The sequence below is a fragment of the Nylanderia fulva genome, unplaced genomic scaffold (genome assembly GCF_048542155.1).
Source record: "Nylanderia fulva isolate GAGA-0341 unplaced genomic scaffold, ASM4854215v1 Scaffold6, whole genome shotgun sequence".
NCBI lineage: Eukaryota > Metazoa > Arthropoda > Insecta > Hymenoptera > Formicidae > Nylanderia > Nylanderia fulva.
This window is the reverse complement of record NW_028190698.1, coordinates 672,275-692,834: the sequence shown is the minus strand read 5'-3', so window position 1 is coordinate 692,834 and position 20,560 is coordinate 672,275. Positions and strand designations below refer to the sequence as shown.

The following is a 20,560-nucleotide window of genomic DNA, read 5'->3' as shown; positions in this document are numbered from 1 at the left end:
AGTGCATTATAGAAATTCAGCGAAATAAAGTGACCCTTTTTAAAAAAGACATGCAAGGTCGATTCTCGCTAGTATTGTTGCCGCTTTTCCGCGGTACTAATTATTTCAATTTACTTTGTGTGTTATATTTATAGCATCAAGCAAAACTATCAACGCGAACGCGAAGATTAACAGTTTGACGCTTGAAAAATAAAAATAAAAAAATTAAGCGTGCGCGCACTTGTGTTCTTTAGTATTTTCTAAAAAATAAGAATATCTTTTATTTTTTTTTTCAAGAATAATAACATCGAAATAATATACAGAAATATCAGGATATCGAGGAACAAGACCATCATTGTTTGCATGTTCCCAATTTTTGCCATCATGCATCTTCGTAATTAAGGCTTTTCAAATTCTATTAAAGTAAACTCTACATGAAATTAATAAAAGAATATGATTTTGTTATATTTTTTTTTTTCGCAGGGCTTAGTTTACGAAAACCCCCTTATTTTCAATTGCTTATAACTTTCGACATTTTCGTTGAGGAAAAATCATCTCCAAATAATCCCAGGAATCTGCTATTAAAAGATTTGCTATTAATTTTGGGACACCCTGTACAATTTTCTTTAGATAACAGCAAACACTGCACAGAGAAAATATGGTACTGGAAGAATTTTATAAGAGTTTTTCTGATTAATATTTACCACAATAAAAACATTAATATCTACCATAATAAGATATAAAATATACTCGACTAATTTTACTATGTACATAGTAAAATTTACTATGTATTTTTTATTGTGGTAAATATTAATCAAAGAAATTTTTTATTTTTTTAAATAATTTTATCATTTTTTTTTGTGGTATTTAATTTGTATTATTAATTTTTATTGTATCATTTAAAGTTTGTAATTATTATTCCAGCATTTATTTGATAACGGTCTAAACCAAAGGTCGAAACGTTATGAAAAAGATTTAATAAATTTAATAAATTTAATAAATGTTTGCTCAGTTTGGTCGTCTACAATTTCAAACTTTTGTATCCTTGTTAAAAATCAGAGAAATTCTTCCAACATCATATATTATCCTACGATTAGCATGATTTTCCGGGTAAATTCTAAGAGAATAAATTCTCTCCGTGCACATCTACGATAGACTAGGCGGGTAGACGCAGTCGAGCGCGTCTGTCAAGCTCACGTGGTCCGCGACCATGAGAACAAGCTTCGCGGGGCGGATTCGTGAAGAACGAAGGCAAGAAGGAACCGCTTCGAGTCGGGGTCCATTCGGAGGCGTCGTGTCGTCGCGAGAGCAAGCACGGAAATAGATGCACCACATGGCGGGGCTCTCTCTGCGGCTCTCTCCCTCTCGCTCTCCCTCTCTCAATATATACGTCCGTTCGCTTTTACATGTTCGTCCAACGCTGGATCATCTCTTCTGCGGCATCAGTGTGTTAATATGATGCGCGGCAGGCACTTCGTACTCGGCCAACGAGCACACACTCGTCGCGATCGAAGCCCGTCCCGATTCGAGCTTTCGCGCGTGAAAATCGTCTGACCTGAGTTTCCCTCCGAATCGGTGAGTTTCACGCGGATGGAGAACGGGTCCATATATTTAGCGCTTTCGCGACCAATAGCGATGACGTAGCGCTATACGTCTTTTTATTTTTGTAACTTCTTCGTTCTATTATATTACACACCATCGAGATGAATCAACAACGTAGGGTGTAACTTATTAAAATTGAAAATTGTAACTTAACGAAATTTTTTTTTTTTTTTAATAAAGCGTCGAAATTTGTATATCGAAAATCGAACAGATGCACCTGACGAATGTAGACTCGGGAATATTTGACGAGTGAGGCGAACTGAAACGATATTCCACGAACGAAAAAAAAAATATCGCGTCGAAGAAGCTGAGGTCGAGCTTCCACAATATGTGCGTACAAGAATACACATATGATGAGAAGACGAAATGGGTGCGTGAGAGCGTCGCCTGCAAACATTATTAGCTGCTCGTTTTCAAGAGTTTGCCTTGTCGAAAGTGCTCGGATGCATTCGATGCATCCGAGGAAGATGCAGTTTCGACGTGAGAGAATGTTCGACGAGTAACAGTGAAAAGCGTGCAGTGAAATTTTAGGCGCTGATAGAAAACGATGATTTTTTAATGTGTGTATTTCAAAATCGCAGTGCAATTTATTGTAAAATTATTGTCTCTCTGTTCGTCGATGAATCGACCTGTAGTATTGAGTATCTTCGATTTTAAGCAACAATTCTGTCGTGAAAACATAAATCCAAACAAAATTGTATGGAGAAATGAAAAAATGATTAAGGAATAAAAGAGAGAGAAAAGAACTGTAGAAGAATATTAATCGTATTAATGATAATTTTATGACAATCGATTATGACCCGTCAAGTTTTCTCGAAAGCAAGATTAATGAGAAGATAATTGTGGAGAGAGCGACGAGAGAGTTAAATGGAAAGAACGTCGCTGGGATCTAAGGACACGGAGATGATAAATGATCATCGGAGATCATCCAGCAATCGGAAAATTGTCGCGTCGACAGCTGACCGAAACCGATAAACCTCGCGGACCGATTAGATAAAAATATGGCTGCTTGCCATCCGACACCTGCAGTGCAACGCATGCAGTTGCAGGACGCGACTCGGATCGGTTACGGTGCAACTACTCCGAATCAGAAGACCCTTCAGCAGTCGACCTATCCGCCGCACTTGCTCAATTGGGTCTATCTGGCCATCGCCGAGCAAAATCCATCGCAGCCATCCGATCAGGTATTATAGAGAATCTTCTCTTAGCATTTATTATCTATTTTTCTCTTGATATTCATGTGATTTGAAAATCAATTTTTCGCAAAGACCCGGGATGAAGCTTCTGTTCTTCTAGAAATCATGAATTTTATGAGTTTCTCTGATTAAATATTTTTACCACAATAAAAATATTGATATCAAATAATAATCAATCAAATAATCTTTCAAAAATATAATATCTATCATAAAAAGATATAAAATATATGTTCGATAAATTTTATTACGTACACATTAATATTTTTTATTGTGGTAAATATTAATCAGAGAAACTCTTGTAGAATTCTTCCGATATACCACATTGTGCCACAATTTCCATGTATTTCAGGGTAAATTCTAAGAGAAAATTCTGTAGTCGTCCGCGAGAAGAAGCTTCCTCTTGAGTCTTCGCGAAAAATGTATTCCCAAATTGTATTAATCTAGAACAAAATGATATATTAAAAAATATAAAGTTCACGCGTTATCTATATTTGTCTCTGAAGAAAACAATGCTGATAAAAAAAGTTAAGATAGTTATTCGAGGCCTTATGAGATCATTGGTTTACATTTTAGAGCAAGCTACTCCCTACAATCTGGAGCAATTTTCCTGGCGCGTCGCAGACTTATCTGCATCAAGGCTCCCTGAATCCGTCCGGATCCATCAGGCCAATGAGAGACAGCGTGGCGGAAAGTATTGCGGATTTAGCTGAACACTTTACGGATTTAAGCTTAAACGATAGAAAACCGACCAAGAGGCCGCCGACGACGTATCTGTGTCATTTGTGCTTCAAGAAAGGTCATTATATCAAGGACTGTCCGCAGGTCGGTATTTTTCACAACTACAATAATATCCTACTCTTCCTACAAATAAATATGTTAAATATATATTAATATTTTAAATATATAAAAAATATAAAATATATAAAAAATAAAAAATATAAAAATATATTAATTATTTTTATATTTTGTAATTATTTAATTGAGTAAAAAAATCGTAGAGAGAGTATGTAGATGATTTAAAGCTCGTATATATAAAGATTGACTGCAATCGCAGATTAAAGTTTGAAGACTTTTTCGGAATAGTTATCTCTTTGTCATCCTCTGATTCACGATTCTAGATTACATTCTTTCGTCCGATTTATGAAGAATTTTAATCGATGTGCAAGATAATGTTTTAAATAAGTATATCTTTTTTAATCTTTAATCTGTGATATAAAGGATGATTAATTATCGATAGAACAATGAATATAGAAAATACAATAAAAACTAATCTCTAAAGCCGATGAAATGTTACCAAAAAAAAAATCGAAATTTCTAAATATAATCATTACAAACTCTTTACCTTTCAACAGGATGTTTGTGCTAAATTTTCTGAAACTTTTCTCAGCACACAATTAAAATATTTAAATATACACAAAATACATATAAATAAAATGACAATAATTTACGCAATACACAACGCAACTTTCAACTTGAATAAATATTCGCGAAAGACCATTTAAATAAACATGGTTTCGATTGTGTCACCAACTTTTGACTATGCAAGTCTATTCAAAGTCTACTCTGTCACTATCAGAAAAATTGAATGATATTAATATACGGAATATGATAAAGAACCTCTCTTCTTTCTCTTTCGAATAATGATTCATTGTCCGAGATAAATCTTCGCGGAACGCAAAGTCGTCATAAGTAAGGAGCCATCAGTAAATTTAGCTATACTTGTAAACGACGCGCGTGCCTTGATGCTACAACAGTGCGATACTCATGGCTCAATTGAGCGTTAATTGACATAGCAAACAGCATCTCTCTGGGACACATGACGTCACATGGCCAATCATCGCGACATGCTCAATATGAGGGTGTACCAATTAAGCCTTCTCTCGGCTGAGGTGACATTTTTCACGTCAATATATCGTTCGTCAATAGGGAACAAGGAAAATATTCTAACACGATTTTGACCGAAAATTAATTCATAGCTCTGATTAATTATTTTTCGAATAGTAATTAATAATTAATAACTTTGAATAATTAATAAGAACGTTCACCGAATGCTTCTCAAAGAAGAAAGATTGAAAAGATCATTTCAAAAGATATATATATATATACTATGGTATTGTGACAATATATGATATTACAAAAATTTTATGAGTTTCTCTGATTAATAAGACATCAAATTAATATTCAATTAATTTTACTATATAATAGTAAAATTTACTGTGCATATATATTAATTTTTTGTGGTAATTATTAATCAGAAAAACTCTTAGAAAATCCTTCCAATATTATATTGTCCCACGATTCTAAGAAAAAATTCTCCATGTATTATTAAATCATATATATAATATATAACAATCAAAAGATTTTTGAAATATTATTCAAGAATCTACTTTAGCGAAAAATAAATAAATATATATATATTTATTTATATGTATGTTTTCACATAATCTTTCAACAATTTTTTTATTATTATATTTGTTAATATAATTTCCCATGTAAAATAACCGCATGCATCGATATGCAAAAAAAAAAAAAAAAAAGATGAACTGATTTCGCGAGAAATTTTCCACGATCAATTTAATTTGTTAAATCGTTGCCAAATTTTGTGCTATTAAAAAATCTCTCATCTCGCTCTTTTTTTCGCAGGCGCGACCGAAGGGCGAGGGCTTGACCCCATACCAGGGCAAGAAGCGATGCTTCGGGGAATACAAGTGTCCGAAATGCAAACGCAAGTGGATGTCGGGCAACAGCTGGGCCAATATGGGCCAAGAGTGCATCAAGTGTCACATAAACGTGTATCCTCATAAGCAGGTGAGCGAGAAGGATCCATCTTCACGCGCGAATAATTCTCCTTCGTTGGAACAAAATAAAAGTTAAGTCGAGATATCCGGTCGGGCTTTTCGAGGTAAAAAGATCCTCGGAACCGCGTTTTGCTCTTTCTCTCGAAATGTTACGCGACCGAGAGAACGAAATCCCGCGTAAACCGGCGGGAAAGCTAATTATAGTCGCATAATCGCGCTCGCTCGCTCGCTCTTGCCGCCCCGGGGTGCAGAAATATCCGGTCGCGGTAATCGTTACGAATCTCGCGAATTTCTATTATAATCGAGTCTTAGCTGCGTCGCGAGCGAATAAACACTTAAAACGTGACCGAGAATGGCTGTACCCAGAATTTCTCCTTGATTTACATGTATATTTTCTATATATAATAAAGTCATACACGAATTATATTGATCTATAACGATAGTAAAATTAATAAATAATATGTCATATAATAATATTGAAAAATACAATATATATGTAATATAAATAATATAAGATCATCTCATATATGTATATATATACTTTTTTCTCTTTCACTCACTCTCTCTCTCTCTCGCTCTCTTACATAAAATATAAGGAAATGGAAATATTCTTGCAAGAGCGCAACTTACTCGCTATATTCTCGTAAAACACTCAGAATGTGGGCAATAAGATCGCTCGTATTATTTTCAGAGGCCGTTGGAAAAACCCGATGGTCTGGACGTGTCCGATCAAAGCAAGGTCCATCCCCAGCATCTTTGCGAGAAGTGTAAAACGTTGGGCTATTATTGCAGACGCAGCGCGATAATAGCTTAGCGACACCCGAATTCCGTCCAATTTATTAATATCGCTTAATCGCACTAACGAAGAGAGAAAGAAAACGTTCTATGTTCTATCGGGGATGAACTGTTAACAAAAAAAAAAGACAAATCTGAGAAAATCTTCGTCAAGTTTGATATTGTAATATGTTGAACTGATATATCGAGATTAGATACGAACGAACGAATTTACATATAATATACATATTGCATGAGAGAAATTAAACAGATATATTTTTATGTACAATTACAATTAAATGAGCTTTTTATCGCATGATCTTTGGTGAGGATCGCGATTTGGAAAGACGCGACACTCTCTATTCATATATATATATATATATTCTTGCAAAAGATATATGTATATATATTACTGAACAATTATCTACCCAAGTGTGCATAAGAGTGGCAGCAACATAATTTTTTTTTCAAGATTTGTCGATATTTGACAATCAGCACACTGAGAAATATATCGCACAATAGGGAACCGCAAATGAAAAACGAGAGCGTCGTTCTCAGGGATTTACAAATACTTTGATCCTTTAAGATTTTAATAATTGCTTGCAAGCATAGTATAATGATCGTAAACGGAAAGTTCACACGTCACAATAATTTCGAGTTACATTAATTAAACACAACGTCGTCATCGAAATAATTCTGCTTATTCAACGGACGTGTGAACATCGATGTATAAATCTCTTATTATTCAATATGTTAATTATTTGCATATGTACATAGATCTGGCTACGATCGCAAGGATGAAGAAACATTTTAGTTGCGAAGTATAAGATACAAGCAATTAAAATCGATATTACAATTTCGCTGTGGGAGTTCAGTTTTTCCCTGCAGTTTTATTCGCTAAAAGACAAAAAACTGTATTTATCCGGAAACGCGATGATATACATGCATATACATACATACATATATAGTCATATCAACGATATCCTGAAACTGAGCTCGCCGAAATTGCAAATCTTTCGATTATCGAAATCACTGTCGATTAATTCTCTCTAAGAATCATTAAACATGTAAAACACACCTGACTATCCATGCGGACAAGAAAGAAGAGAATTATTCTCTCACCTGCAATTCTAAGTAGAATTTGTATTATGCTTAAGTAGAAGTTGTAAGAATAGATATCTGGTGAGAGATAGTGATGTGCGATTCCGAATCGATTTTCATGAAAATCGATTTTTTCGACGAGAAAAATCTATTTTTTGTATCAATTATAGTGTCCAATTTTTGTGAGAGAGAGAATCGATTTTTATAAAGCTAGATTCTACACTCGTGTAGAAAATTGTGGATCCGCATAGGATCTCGGCTCTCTTTAGAATTAACTCGACCAGCTTAAATTCCCGAAGGTCTGATACGATTCTTTAGGTAAAAAAGTACAGCCAATCACGCATTGATTTTAAAATGAAATCGATGTTATTGGAAGAAATTGTTCACTTTTCACATTTTCATTTTAGAAAAAGTGATACAATCGACCCCCAGTTTAGTTAATTTCTTCACGTTTCGGCGTATTTCTTCTTTTATGCTATATATAATGTAAAAAAATCGATTGTCATGAAATCAATTTTTTGTACTTCGATTTTTACATGTGCGATTCAAAAACGATTTTTATCGTACGATCGCACATCACTAGTGAGAGAGATATATTATTATTCGGCCCGCATCTTTTAATGTAAAACACAGGCAACACATGCAGATAAAAATGTCAATGACGAGAAAATTGGTCGGTCGTTTGTCCAGATGATTTTGGCCTATGCATTTGGCTATTCACGAAATGAGCTTCTTTTTACCCAGTGACGCAAAAAAAAAAAAAGAAAAAATAATAATTAAACGGAAGTACATATTGAGCGTTGGAAGTGATGTCGAGAGCTACATTATGTGTTTTGTTTACCATTATTATTGCTGAGATTATGCATTATATATACAATACATAATGATAATCTTAACAATAACCCATGTATATACGTTATAGTACATATATTATTTGTATATAATGAGTGCCAAATATACAAACCAAAGAGATACGACAACTCTATATATATATATATATGCTTTATACCGCGTATCCTCCCTCGTTTTAATCAGGCATCCTTGAGAGAGCGAGTTCTTCATCTAACACAGAACATGATCATGCGCATCGTAGAAATATGTTTTATATAATACAATTTACATAAAAAATATACAGTGGTCAAGGATTGGTGACGACGAAGAGAAGATCCGTCGTCGGATCCTCGTTAAAATACGTCGCAGAGTTAAACGTCGTCGTCCCCGTAGAATCTACTGTCGTCGTCTGCAAACAGAACATTTCATTATACATTCCATATTGCGCATATCAGAAGAGAATGAATAAGCAATCTCTATCTCATTTTTTTCTCCAACGAGATATACTATATATACATATATATCAAATTGTAGACGCGATCATATAGATTATAATTGACAATTTTAATGCTCATGTAAAAATAATACATCTTTACATTTAGTAATTTTAGCGTATCATTATCTATTATCTTAACGTTAAAAAATTGAACCGTTTAATTGACATAAAGCGAACGCTTATTTTTAATGAACCGATCGATTATTCGGATGATTAACTCGTCAAGATTTCAAGATTCTGTTAAGACATAAGACATCGATTCACCTCAGATGGATCCACGCGATAGGGAGAACCTTCCGCCGCTGAATGCTGATACTGCGTCGCTTGTCCGTAAGACTGTGCATGCTGTGTGCACTGTTGCTGCATCAGTATTTGTTGCTGCTGCTGCTGGTGCTGTTGTTGCTGCTGCTGCTGCTGTTTCCACTCCTCGTATTTCCGCGTCGTAAGAATTAAATCTCGATTCTCGTCGGTCAGTTCGACATTTTGCGTCGTACTCTTCAGCGACTTGCTGTACTCTTCATCGTTCAGCGAACTCGGTTGAGATTGTTGCTGTCGTTCGCCCGTCTTATCCGGCAGAGAGTTCGTCGAGTAACAAATGTCGAAGATATTCTGGGCGGTCGGCTGCACCGCGACTGGACTAGAGACACTGAGTGGCGGTTGGCTGACCAGAGTGATCACTTGCTGCGACTCCTTGCCCTCGGTGTTGTATACCAACGTCGGTAACGAAATTGGAATTGGAACACCGCTGGATTGCACAGGATTGAGAATGTCGACTGGCTGCGTCGCGGTTTTCACGTCTGCATTATTTTCATTGATGCATTCAGAATCGGCCGAAAGAGTAGTAGTTTCTGGCTGCGGCGCTATAGATCCCGGGAAGGATGGTGGCTGTTGTTGCCCGACCAGACTGATGACTTGCGGTTGTTGCGGCGGTTGCTGCGGCGGCAGCTGCGGAGATAGCAGCTCCGCTTTCAGATTCGGCAGAAACGCGTCGATCGCTCTCCACGTGGGCGCCCAGAGATTGGAATTTGGCACCAAAACAAAATTGCCAAGTTCCGACGACATCAGCATCAGCATATTCTTCAACGATTCGGGAATCGACTCGTATAGAAGCTCGCTATTGTCGGCATGCATGTACGCGCGCAGAAGTTCTAGTACCGTCAGCCACAACGGCAGGAAACCGGACAGAGTCAGCAGGGGAGTAAGGTGATGGAGAAATACCTTGGATAGTAACATCGCGGCTCTGAATCTCGTTTCTTCGATGCCGATAGGATCGTTGGACGCGATGGGGCCCAACAATTGCGCCAGTAGCGGAAACAAAACCTCCTCGAAGCACTGCGACCACTCTATCGCGGTCAGCTGTGCCAGATATTGGGCCAGCAAAGTGCTCTGAAGACATGTCATCGCTGCCGTGCGCACTGATCGACGGGCGTCGCAGCAGAGTCGCGCGATACCTTGAAGCAACGGTCGCCAAGCTTGCGGCCACAGGGATATACCATCGTCGATACTACCCTCCTCCTCCCACCATTGGAACACCTGCGCGATTCTCGTGTGCAACGTGTGCATCAGATCCAACAATTGCATCGGACTCTGCTGATAGTCGGGCGACTCCTCCGCGGTGTTGCACACCTTGTTTCGCTTGCCCACGCATTGCAGCACCGCCTCGGCGAACGTTCTCACGCAGTTGACGCACAGATCGAAGTTAAATGGCGTCACGTGCGCCATGTCGCGTACTAGGAAATTCAGGCTTTCGCAGCACTTGACAAAGGCTGCCGAGTCGTGAGGCTGCAGATCTCGTACCAGGATTATAGTGTCAGCGGCTACTGGAAGCGGTGCTTCAGTGCCGGTCGGCGACACTAGTACCCATTCCGGCACCGGACTAATGGGTCTGGGATCCAAGACCGACGTGCGAGCGTTTGTTGTTTCATCCAGAACGGTATTGGACCGTTTCGGCGCTAATGCGCCAGCACCAGCGCATTCCAATAGGCTGAACACCACCTTCCAATCCTCGGCGCTATGAATATTCGCGGCGCCTGTTTTCAATAATTCGAACAGACCGTAGGCGATCTGTCGAGCCAACGGTGCGGTCGTCGCGGATGGCAGATGGGTTAGAGGTAATAGAGGAGATAGACATGCGAACTCTTCGCCGCGTAAAAGTCTGATAGCTAGTCTCAGCATACCCACAGCTACTCTCTCGAGCAGATAAGGATGATTTTCGCGTGCCGCCATCGTTAACAAGCGATCCAAATGACTCTGGACGACCGGCCAGATACACGTTACTCTGTCGCGATTCTGTATAGTTACTTCTAGCAATAGCTCCAATATAAATATAGATATGTCCTCGTTGTTAGGATTCACCGATACTAAAGCACCAACTAGAGAATTGAGTGATTCACTCTGTAAAGAGTGACAATAATCGTTAAAATATTAATTTAAATTGTAAGTAAACGTGTCGTCAAACGTCGACTTACCTGAAAGAACTTGCTTTCTTCGATAATTTCCTTGAGGTAACAATTGGCGATAAACTCCACGGCCTTCTTTCGCGCGGTCGCTTCGGCGGGATGTGGTACACGCGATGGTTCCATGGCGATATAGGAATAATAAAAGGTAGACAATAATCCTTGATCACCCGGGGAAGCTTTGGGCGTGGTGGGTTCTCGGAGTAGAGATATCTTGCCGGACGGATCGATGAAGTCCTCCGCCTCCGTGAGATTTTTCGGCAATAGCCTCGCTTCATAGAGCGACTGCAGGCAATCAATAATGTTCTTCCATGACGCTCTCAAAGCGTCTCCGTGTAAATGTGTGATCTTGAAAAGAGTACGCGCGGCCAATTGCGACTTTGAGCTTCCACCGAGGTGTAGAACCACTTGTTCGGGTTTCGCACCAATTATCAGACCCGTGAATTTACAGAGGCTCACTATGAGCGTGTCCAAGTCGCTGCACATGCTATAATGGGCACTAATCGTCGCGCAACTAAAAGGAAAAAAAGTTTAGTTAGGCTTCTGTTAGTACAAGGATAAATTTATAGTAAATGTTTAGAAGATTAAGAGTAACAAACCTAAGAAATGTTTGAGCAACTTTACGATGCAACGCTCTATCCGGTGCTTTATCATAAGCTCGACAAAGAGCGCTAATGATCGGACCCCACGCATGCTCGGCCAAATCTCTGTCGATGAATTCGCCGGAATTGCCTACTTTTAAATATACGCTCTCAGGTCCGGAACCTCTCCTCAGTAAAACCTTCCACAAATAATTTTCTTTTACTAATCCGGTTTGTTCGGCGGGCATTACAATTTCTTCCCCTCTAGAAATAACAAATAACAATGTTTATGCAATTCTTAAATCTAAGCACGTACGATTAACTTCGCATTTAACACTTACTTAATTGAAGTATATATTTCATCGAGCATATCTTGATCAAAATCAGCATCACCGTTAACTTTTTTCAAATTTCTCTTGAATTCGTCGGCAGTCATGGGATTATTTTGTCTCTTTACATTATAATTATGTTGATCGACATTTAACATAATCACCGCATAAGCTAATGTAAAAGCAGCATCGGCTGAGGCAAACGGTATACCGTTGCTTTCCTAAAGATAATAATAGTGGATTAATTTAATTCCATACATTTGGGTTACTTAATAATTACTCGAATGCATGTGTACTCACATGCCAATGATCAGCAAATTTTTCGAGCAGAAGAGATATAATAGGGGCTTCTCCAGGTAGTCTAAATGATTCCAGATAAAGTCGCAGAGCCTGATCGATTCTTGTATTTCTCAAATCAAAATTATGCACGAAATAATTGAGAATATTCTTGTTTTCCTTCTTGCTTATGTATTCGCCTATGGCTTTCTTATCCAAACCGGGATTTTCTCTCAGAAGCTTCGCGACTTTTTCTGGATCCGGTTGACCAGGAGTATCGCCTAGAAGACCATGTTCTGCAAGTTTCGCGATACCTTCCCGCGGATTCTCGTTAAACTTCTCTGTGCCAAGGAATAACCACTGGAAATAGCAAAGAAAAACATGTTTCTTTGTTCTGTTACATCACATATTAGTATTCAAAAGGAAAACAATTACCTACCCGTTTGCTCGCTTTTATAGCGAGCAGATCTTCGCGCGTGGGAAGATTCGATGATGCGTCGTGACGTGATGGCTTACATAATTCTTTGCAACCTTTACAACGAATTTCCATACCAGCAATCAGCATTATTATAGCGTCCAAGGAAATCAATTGCATGCTATACATGCTAGTAGTGATTGGTATAGAAACATTCTGTGGAGAAAATTTTCAAATATAGTTTCAATATATTAATTATTAATATATAATGATATAGAAGAGAAACAATGTATACCTTAGAGAACATCTTCATAAGTTCCTCGTACAAATTTGTAGAGTAAAGTCCGCAATCATAATTTAAATATAACTCAGCGGGTAAACCTGGTATTCTCCACAATCTTACTATAGCTTCTGTGGATCATAAAATTAAAAACACATTACATTAATTACATTATTAATATCGCATATTACAAAATTAAAATATAAATACGTACCAAGCGCTAGTTCTCGTTGTTCGTATAATATCCTATTAGATTCAGAGTGAACAATTTCCATTAATTTAATTAAATAATGTTCCAGTTGGAATTTTAAGTGCTCTCTTTGCGATTCGAACAATAGAAATGATACTTGAAGATCTACAGCGAGAATCGACAATCTATCTGTCCCAAGGAGCTGATGCAAAAATAAAAAGTTACGATATTTCTCCCACTATTTCATTAATTATGATGAAAGAAAATAATTATTTTATTTACCAAGATTAGATTTCTACACAAGTCATCCTTTGCGAGCGCGAGTAAAGATGAGAAGTTAGAAAGGGCATCGGCGGCGATCTCCAATGCCACTTGCAGTAAACTAAGACCCAAGTGGGTCATAATTTCGTTATTCTGCTTGTCGAGGGGACTACACAGGGAAATGAGAAATCTAAACAGCTCGCGCACGCACAACGCACCGTACGGAGCGCGCTGTTGCAACGGAATAAATCGAACACCCTGACTGTTCACGTACTCTTCCATCTGTTCAGGTTCTTTCCCTTTAGACATCTTGCATGTGCTTTCGTCTATCGATAAGTCTTCTACACTACCGGTCGGAGATTGCGCTAAATCGATACTTTTTTCTTCGTCACCTGTGTAGAATAATTATTCATAAAAAAACAAGAATTTAAAAATTGAGATTTATTTTTTTTAACTCTAACAAAAGTACCTTGATTTTCTGACACGGATTGCTTAACGGAAGATTCAGACGTTTCGTCCATTGTAGTCTTCTGATCGACTGCATCTTCCTTCTCTGTGCTCTTGGTTTCTGTTGAAGGTACAGATTTATTTTCGACGTTGATATTTTTAGACGCGTCATTAATCTCGGCCGTTTCTATCTCGCTTTTGACATCTTTACTGTTTATATCTGTATTGTTCTCTTGCTTCTCTCCTTGCTTATTGTCCTGATTATCCACTGTTTTGCTGCATTTGTTTATGTTGCTATTCTTGCTAGTATCACTTTTGCTTTCACTTTTTTCCTCTTCATTTTTATTGATACTTCCATGATCTAAAGATCCTTGCATATCGACAATATTGCCAACTGGAGAAACGGGCGTGGTAGCCAAGGGATTCGCTCGAGTTCTATCAGCTGAATTCAGAATAAGCGGTTCCTTTTCTTCGACGTCATCCGTGATGGACTTGGACTTTTGCTTTGTATAACTTTTATGTTTCCTATTCTTGCTACGAGTATTTTCTATGCTGTTTGTCCTCATTTTCTGTAAAAAATTTAAATGTTATATTTTCATATAAATACCTGCTCTAAATTGCAAATTATGAAACGTACTTTCATATTTGGCAAGACTCTAATGTCATCGACAAACTGAGGTAATCTGGTGAACAAATGTTGAACCATGTCTCTTAGACAATGCTCCGCCGTTCTTCTGAGTATTTCTGCAAAAAAAAAATATTTGAGTCACTTGCCTGTCAGCAGAAATGTGAAACTGCCTTCAATGTAACTCACCATTGAGACGTGTTTCAAAGCATATCCTAAAGCAACTCAGCATAATTTCGCATACACTTTCATTGGAAAGATGATCGCCTGCAGGTGACAACATAAGAGCTCTCAGAACCTGTAGGATTCTCATGAGGACCACTCCATCACCAGATGCATCGGTGCCCACAAATCTTGCATGCGTAACAGCATCTGCTACAGCTTCTACACAGGAAGCTATGAGAGGATGATTAGCATCTAAAAAAAAATTATGTATTAGAACACAGAAAAGATAAGAATTCTAATTACTACAACAATTAAGACTAACCAACAAGCCCGTAAGAAATTATTTTATTAACAGCAGATAGTGCTAGACTAGTCACAGGTCCTGTGGTTTCCTCTGATCTTATAATTTCCAGAAAGGGGGTAAGAAAAACAGCAGGTTCCAATTGAGACAGATCTCTATGCTCATTCAACACTTCCCTCAAAGTATTCAAACCCTTCATTAAGGTATCCTGATCGTCATCCTAGAAATTAAATTGCATCGTCAAAATACACTTTAGGGATCTACCCTAATGTCAATAGTCCACGTCAAATTTACACAAGTGTCAGGCATCATAAAGCGATTTCTACAATTTGTCAGATTTGACAGGAACAAAAAAAATAGACAAAAATGCTCGATGTATCTGACACCAATTGCTTTATAGATGAAAATGCTTGTTAAAGAAGAAACAAAACTCCGAATTATTCTAACCTGGTAGGAGTGCGACGACCATCGGGCGCCTCGCCGCATCGCCGTCATCAGGAGGCATACTTCGCTCTCGATGACGTACAGGCCGCCCCTGCAGGGACCCAGGGATCTCGCGGTTCTACTCATCTCGCGCGATTTTCGTCGTTACGTCATGACCGAATCGCGAGAGAAATCCCACGGCTACCAGAGTCCGATAATTCGCGACATTCGTCGAACGTTCGCCAACATACGTCAAGTATCGAGGAGAACCACTTGCCCACCGCTTCCCACCACTTCCAACTTCCAACACGATAATCATCGACCACCGTCAACTGCCACCGTCGACCCACGGGTCTCGCGAATTGGAGCTGTGACGTTCGATTAGTCGATATACTAACGTCGAGATTTTCCTCTATATTTATTTAAATCACATAAAATATGTAATAAAATAAGAAAGTTAAGAAAAAAAATTGAACAAAATTTTTTTTAATTAAAGGATTAAAAATCAATATTTATTTAGATTTCAACTTGAAAATATATGTATATATATATATATATATATATATATATATATATATATATATATAAAATAATATTTTAAGAGTACATATATATATATATATATATATACACACACATACATACATATATATATATATACATACATACATATATTATAACACTTATTGATAATGAAGATACCGAACTGTAGAGTAAAACTACTGTCAATCGAGTTGAAGCAGTCGTGTCGCGTGCTGGGAATATACGATATCTCTTTCTCAATTATTGATAGCGTTTAACACATTCTTGCGAAAATATATCTGTAGTCAATATAATTCGCAGCTGAATAATCAGAGGTAAGGATGATGAGTCGAGTGCTTTTTTCTCTCCTGACGTTTGCCATGTGTTACGATTACCTGCCTTCACCGAATCGAGAAAAGACTCTTTTTGCATGTATGTGCGCACAATTTTTACCTTTGTTTACACACCTGCACGGACACGTGATTTTTATATTTTTTTCAGATAATTATCATTGATTTTTCTCGATAACATATGACGTGACTAAAATACTTTATCATTTATTATCGATTATATATATATATATATATATATTAAATAACGCAAATTATATATGCAAACTGTAGAATATTTATTAACAAGTTACACTTATATCTTATTCTTTTTATTGAAATAAATGATGGATTAATCTAGTCAAATTTGTTAAAAGAGGAAAGAGGTTATGTGATTCGCCGATTCATACTCTTATTATAATATAAAAGAATAATAAATGCAGGAAATAATCCAATTCATCTATTTTGATTTTATTTAGTGAAGAATTACTCATTTATGAAAAAAAAAATTATTTTTTAATTTTGTATAATCTTTGTAAAAATTTTTAATTGTTGAAACAACATAATAATTATCTTATTTTATTTATCTGTTCACTGGGGTTTTAATCAGTGACTCGCCACTTATATTAATGATTCAGCTCAGATAACAACGTCTGCTGAAATAACTTCTCTTTACCACATTACAGTCTTGCGATATAAGTAGAAAGGAAATTCGAGTCCAGCTCAAGACTTATTTTCATTTCCAAGTAATTTTTTACACCTAAAAATGTAAACAGAGTTACACGTGTGATGGAATTCATTTTCTCTATATAATAATTTTTTAAATATTTATTCAATAAATATTTCGATTAACAAAGTGCATGAATTTTCCTGCAACATGTAATTATATGGGAAGTGCTGAAAGTGTCTAATAAATGATTGAAACTGTGTCTGATCTGCTAGCTGATAATCCTACAAAGTCTATATTTTGAAGAAGAATCATTATATATACATATATTAATATTAGTTCATAGTATATAGAATAAATATCTGTACAATCTCAGAAATTGAACACAGTTTAAATTCTTTAAACGCAAACATGCTAGGCATAGTTGAAATGAATGATATCTCTTTAGCTCAAAAGAATGGGTTCAGTTTCCAGTACAAAGGCGTCATCAATCATGCCTGCCACACGAGATCTTGTCCAAGAACTCATCGCAAAGGATTCTGTTGTCATATTTTCCAAAAGTTACTGCCCATACTGCAAAATGGCCAAAGAGGTATTTATACTTTTATTCTGTAAGAGTAATTTCTTGTCCATAATAGACAAATCCTTTTGGCAATTAAATAGTAAACAGACAACAATGTTATTATGGGTAGACAGAGGTAATTTTTTTATAGAATAGAATAATTTTTCAATCTTACGATTCAATTAGTTCAAAAGAATATCTAAAATATAAAAGTTTAAAGAGAATCTCATATAGAATTAAAAATTAGTAAATTTTTTAAAGTTTTTAATTCTATACGAAGTTTTCTTTGTAAAAGTAAGCTGAAATTTTTGAAACAAATCATAATGTGATCCTTTATATTGTATTAAATTTAGAAGTAAAAATTTATTATGGAGTTACTCTATCTTAATTTATCATTTATTTATTAATTCTACTTTACTGTTTATAGGTTTTTGAATCATTGAAAAAACCATACACAGTAATAGAATTGGACAACAGAGAAGATGGGCAAGATATACAAGATGTATTGGGCGAAATAACGGGTGCTAAAACAGTGCCCAGGGTATTCCTCAACGGAGAGTGTTTAGGAGGTGGTACCGATGTGAAGAAATTGTACCAGAGTGGCGAACTTGCGAAAAAATTTTGAATTTTAATTTATGAAGTGTCTTTGGGACAAATGAAAAATAATTTGTTTGATATAAAATGAAATATCTTTTCTATATAACATAAGAAAATATTATTATTGTATATGTGTGATGATACTTATGCAAAAACACAAGAAAACACGTTTTCTTTATATCAATAGAATAGATTTTATTTTTGAATAATATATAAATAATTAATTAATTAAAATTAAAATATATATAATTATAAATTACTTTTAAAATTAATTTTGAAGAAAAAATCGATATATAAAATTTACAAAACACGAAGTCATTTCAGCTATATTGTGTGTACTTAGTATCTATATAAATTATGCTAAAATTAAGTCGTAAATTCCATTACAAGTAACACTCGCAACGTGAAATTAGAAATAAATTTGTCATCCGACTACACTTTCTGCACTTTTTTTCCCTTTCTACTCTGTTGTCGCGAGTCCTAAGTAGAGTATCTATTTTTCGCCTTAGAACCGGGAAGTGTAAAGTGTAATGTGATGCAAATAGAAGAAACGGGAGCATAAATAATTTTAATATTTTAAGTCCACAATCCGCGAACACCACGTGTTCGTTCGCGATGATGGACATAGTTCTTAAGTAATACACCTAAAAATATCCGCAGTCCAACGAGATCGTCCAACCGTATCGACCCCGAAGAAAAGGATCGAGATTCTCTCGCGAGGAATGGATCTGTCGCGATATCGTAAATTCATCGTCTACGTGTTGACGTTCCTGGCGTACGCCTGGTCCGGCTACGGCGCCGGTTTGCTGACGAATTTACGGGACGCCGTGCTGTCGGCGGAGACAATCTTTCAAGATTTCTTCGCCAACGCCATAACTATCGCGAAGAAGATGAAGGACATACACGAGGTGTTCGACGCCGCGGTGGAGGAGAACTGCTTCTTTCGGTGTCCCGATGGTCCGTATATAATTATGCACGCATTCGTGCTTTTATTCATATCGCGTTATCAGGTTATCATTTTCTACGCGCGCCGCTATTGGTTGATTCCGATCGATTCGCACGCTGTACACTTTATCTATTCTCCCTCCTTTTCTCTTGGGATTTTAATATGCGTCTTTTTTCTATGCAGAAAATGTAGAAAAAGATTTTAAAAATGTAGAAGAAGATATAAAAAATGTAGAAGCTATATAAAAAAAGAAAGATCCCCCTTTTTTTTATCGAAATGTTTTTGACAGCTAACAGCTGACGCGTTCCGCTTGGCGATTTCAGCGCTCGCGGGATCATGTCATCCTTGTTCTTCGCTGAAAATAGAACAAAGATAGATTACCTCGCGATCGCCAAGTAGAACGTAGCCATGGTTTACGTGTTGCGATTAATGGCGCGTTATTTGAATTTCTCAGGTTCCACGCCGAAGCCAGACTGGAATCATAAACCGCGAAGCAACGGATGCGGTTCTCTCGGAATCGAGGTTGGTGTCTGAGGCACTTCCTCAGGAAACTATATAGATAAATAAAATATTGAGAATTATTTTTACAATAATATTACATGCGTAACATATGTTGCCTGTTTAATTATTTGGCTAATTGAGCAAACAAATATATACCGCATTTTGTTATTTATAATTTAATCAAATTCCTAATTTCATTTGGAATAATATTATAAATTATAACTGACGTAATTGTTTTTAATTAGTTTGTGCTATTTCTATATTTAATATAGATATTTTAATTATATATCTTATTACATAAATTAATACAAAATTGATGTGAAATATAATGAACTAAAATTTTGTTCTTCAAATGTAATTAAATAAATTATAATATAAGTATTATGTAATTACAGGTAAATCAAGAATATCTCCCACTCACTGAAATGACGAAGTGCTGTGATATTCACGACATTTGCTACGACACTTGCAATACGGACAAGGAGAAATGCGATTTAGAATTCAAGAGATGCTTGTACAAATATTGCGATACATACCAGACTACTGGTGTTACCATTGTCAACACATGTAAAGCTGCTGCAAAAGTCCTTTTCACAGGGACAACCGCATTGGGTTGCAAGAGCTTCCTCGATGCCCAGAAAGTGGCTTGTTACTGTCCTGATAAGTGGAAAAATAAGAAACCAAAGAAAGCGGCGCAGGCTGGCGGAGAATTATAATGTTGCACGTAAAAAATTAATAAAAAATAATATATAATAAATAAAATATAATATATATTTATACGTAAACGTAACAAAATATAATAGAATAAATTTTTATCAATCCCTTGGTTGTATATAGAAAAATATAATTTCTGTATTATTATCTATATATAGTATATATTTATATACGTTTACTATTTATAAGATTTATA

General features: G+C 36.4%; 4 protein-coding genes across 10 annotated transcripts; 3 read left to right on the top strand and 1 right to left on the bottom strand.

Moving 5' to 3' along the window:
• Window positions 1-1,269: 1,269 nt before the first annotated feature.
• On the top strand, window positions 1,270-8,435 carry LOC114944525 (zinc finger CCHC domain-containing protein 24). Its single transcript, XM_029320476.2, has 5 exons — window positions 1,270-1,554; window positions 1,762-2,765; window positions 3,351-3,599; window positions 5,421-5,585; window positions 6,267-8,435. The coding sequence occupies exons 2-5, from the start codon at window positions 2,583-2,585 to the stop codon at window positions 6,387-6,389; spliced, it is 720 nt and encodes a 239-aa protein (XP_029176309.1). The 5' UTR covers window positions 1,270-1,554; window positions 1,762-2,582; the 3' UTR covers window positions 6,390-8,435.
• Window positions 6,516-15,853, bottom strand: garz (Sec7 domain-containing protein garz). The gene is made up of 15 exons (XM_029320475.2): window positions 15,551-15,853; window positions 15,125-15,323; window positions 14,827-15,054; window positions 14,650-14,756; window positions 14,035-14,581; window positions 13,587-13,957; window positions 13,329-13,506; window positions 13,130-13,245; window positions 12,859-13,050; window positions 12,444-12,779; window positions 12,156-12,364; window positions 11,833-12,078; window positions 11,246-11,747; window positions 9,042-11,171; window positions 6,516-8,690 (listed from the first exon to the last, which is right to left on the bottom strand). The coding sequence occupies exons 1-15, from the start codon at window positions 15,671-15,673 to the stop codon at window positions 8,589-8,591; spliced, it is 5,586 nt and encodes a 1,861-aa protein (XP_029176308.2). The 5' UTR covers window positions 15,674-15,853; the 3' UTR covers window positions 6,516-8,588.
• A 356-nt stretch (window positions 15,854-16,209) lies between these two features.
• On the top strand, window positions 16,210-18,640 carry LOC114944497 (uncharacterized). Of its 7 annotated transcripts, none has more exons than XM_029320416.2 (3): window positions 16,210-16,383; window positions 17,493-17,636; window positions 18,034-18,640. In XM_029320416.2, exons 2-3 carry the CDS (start codon window positions 17,502-17,504, stop codon window positions 18,229-18,231), a joined length of 333 nt encoding a protein of 110 aa, XP_029176249.1. In that variant the 5' UTR covers window positions 16,210-16,383; window positions 17,493-17,501; the 3' UTR covers window positions 18,232-18,640. The 7 variants fall into 7 exon arrangements, with proteins under 7 accessions (XP_029176249.1, XP_029176252.1, XP_029176248.2 ...); XM_029320419.2 differs by having other exon boundaries at window positions 16,211-16,383; window positions 17,512-17,636; XM_029320415.2 differs by lacking the exon at window positions 16,210-16,383 and adding an exon at window positions 16,393-16,480 and having other exon boundaries at window positions 17,512-17,636.
• Window positions 18,641-18,688: 48 nt separating this feature from the next.
• GXIVsPLA2 (phospholipase A2 group XII) lies at window positions 18,689-20,427 on the top strand. Its single transcript, XM_029320422.2, has 3 exons — window positions 18,689-19,160; window positions 19,604-19,671; window positions 20,046-20,427. Exons 1-3 carry the CDS (start codon window positions 18,926-18,928, stop codon window positions 20,364-20,366), a joined length of 624 nt encoding a protein of 207 aa, XP_029176255.1. The 5' UTR covers window positions 18,689-18,925; the 3' UTR covers window positions 20,367-20,427.
• The last annotated feature ends 133 nt before the right edge of the window (window positions 20,428-20,560 follow it).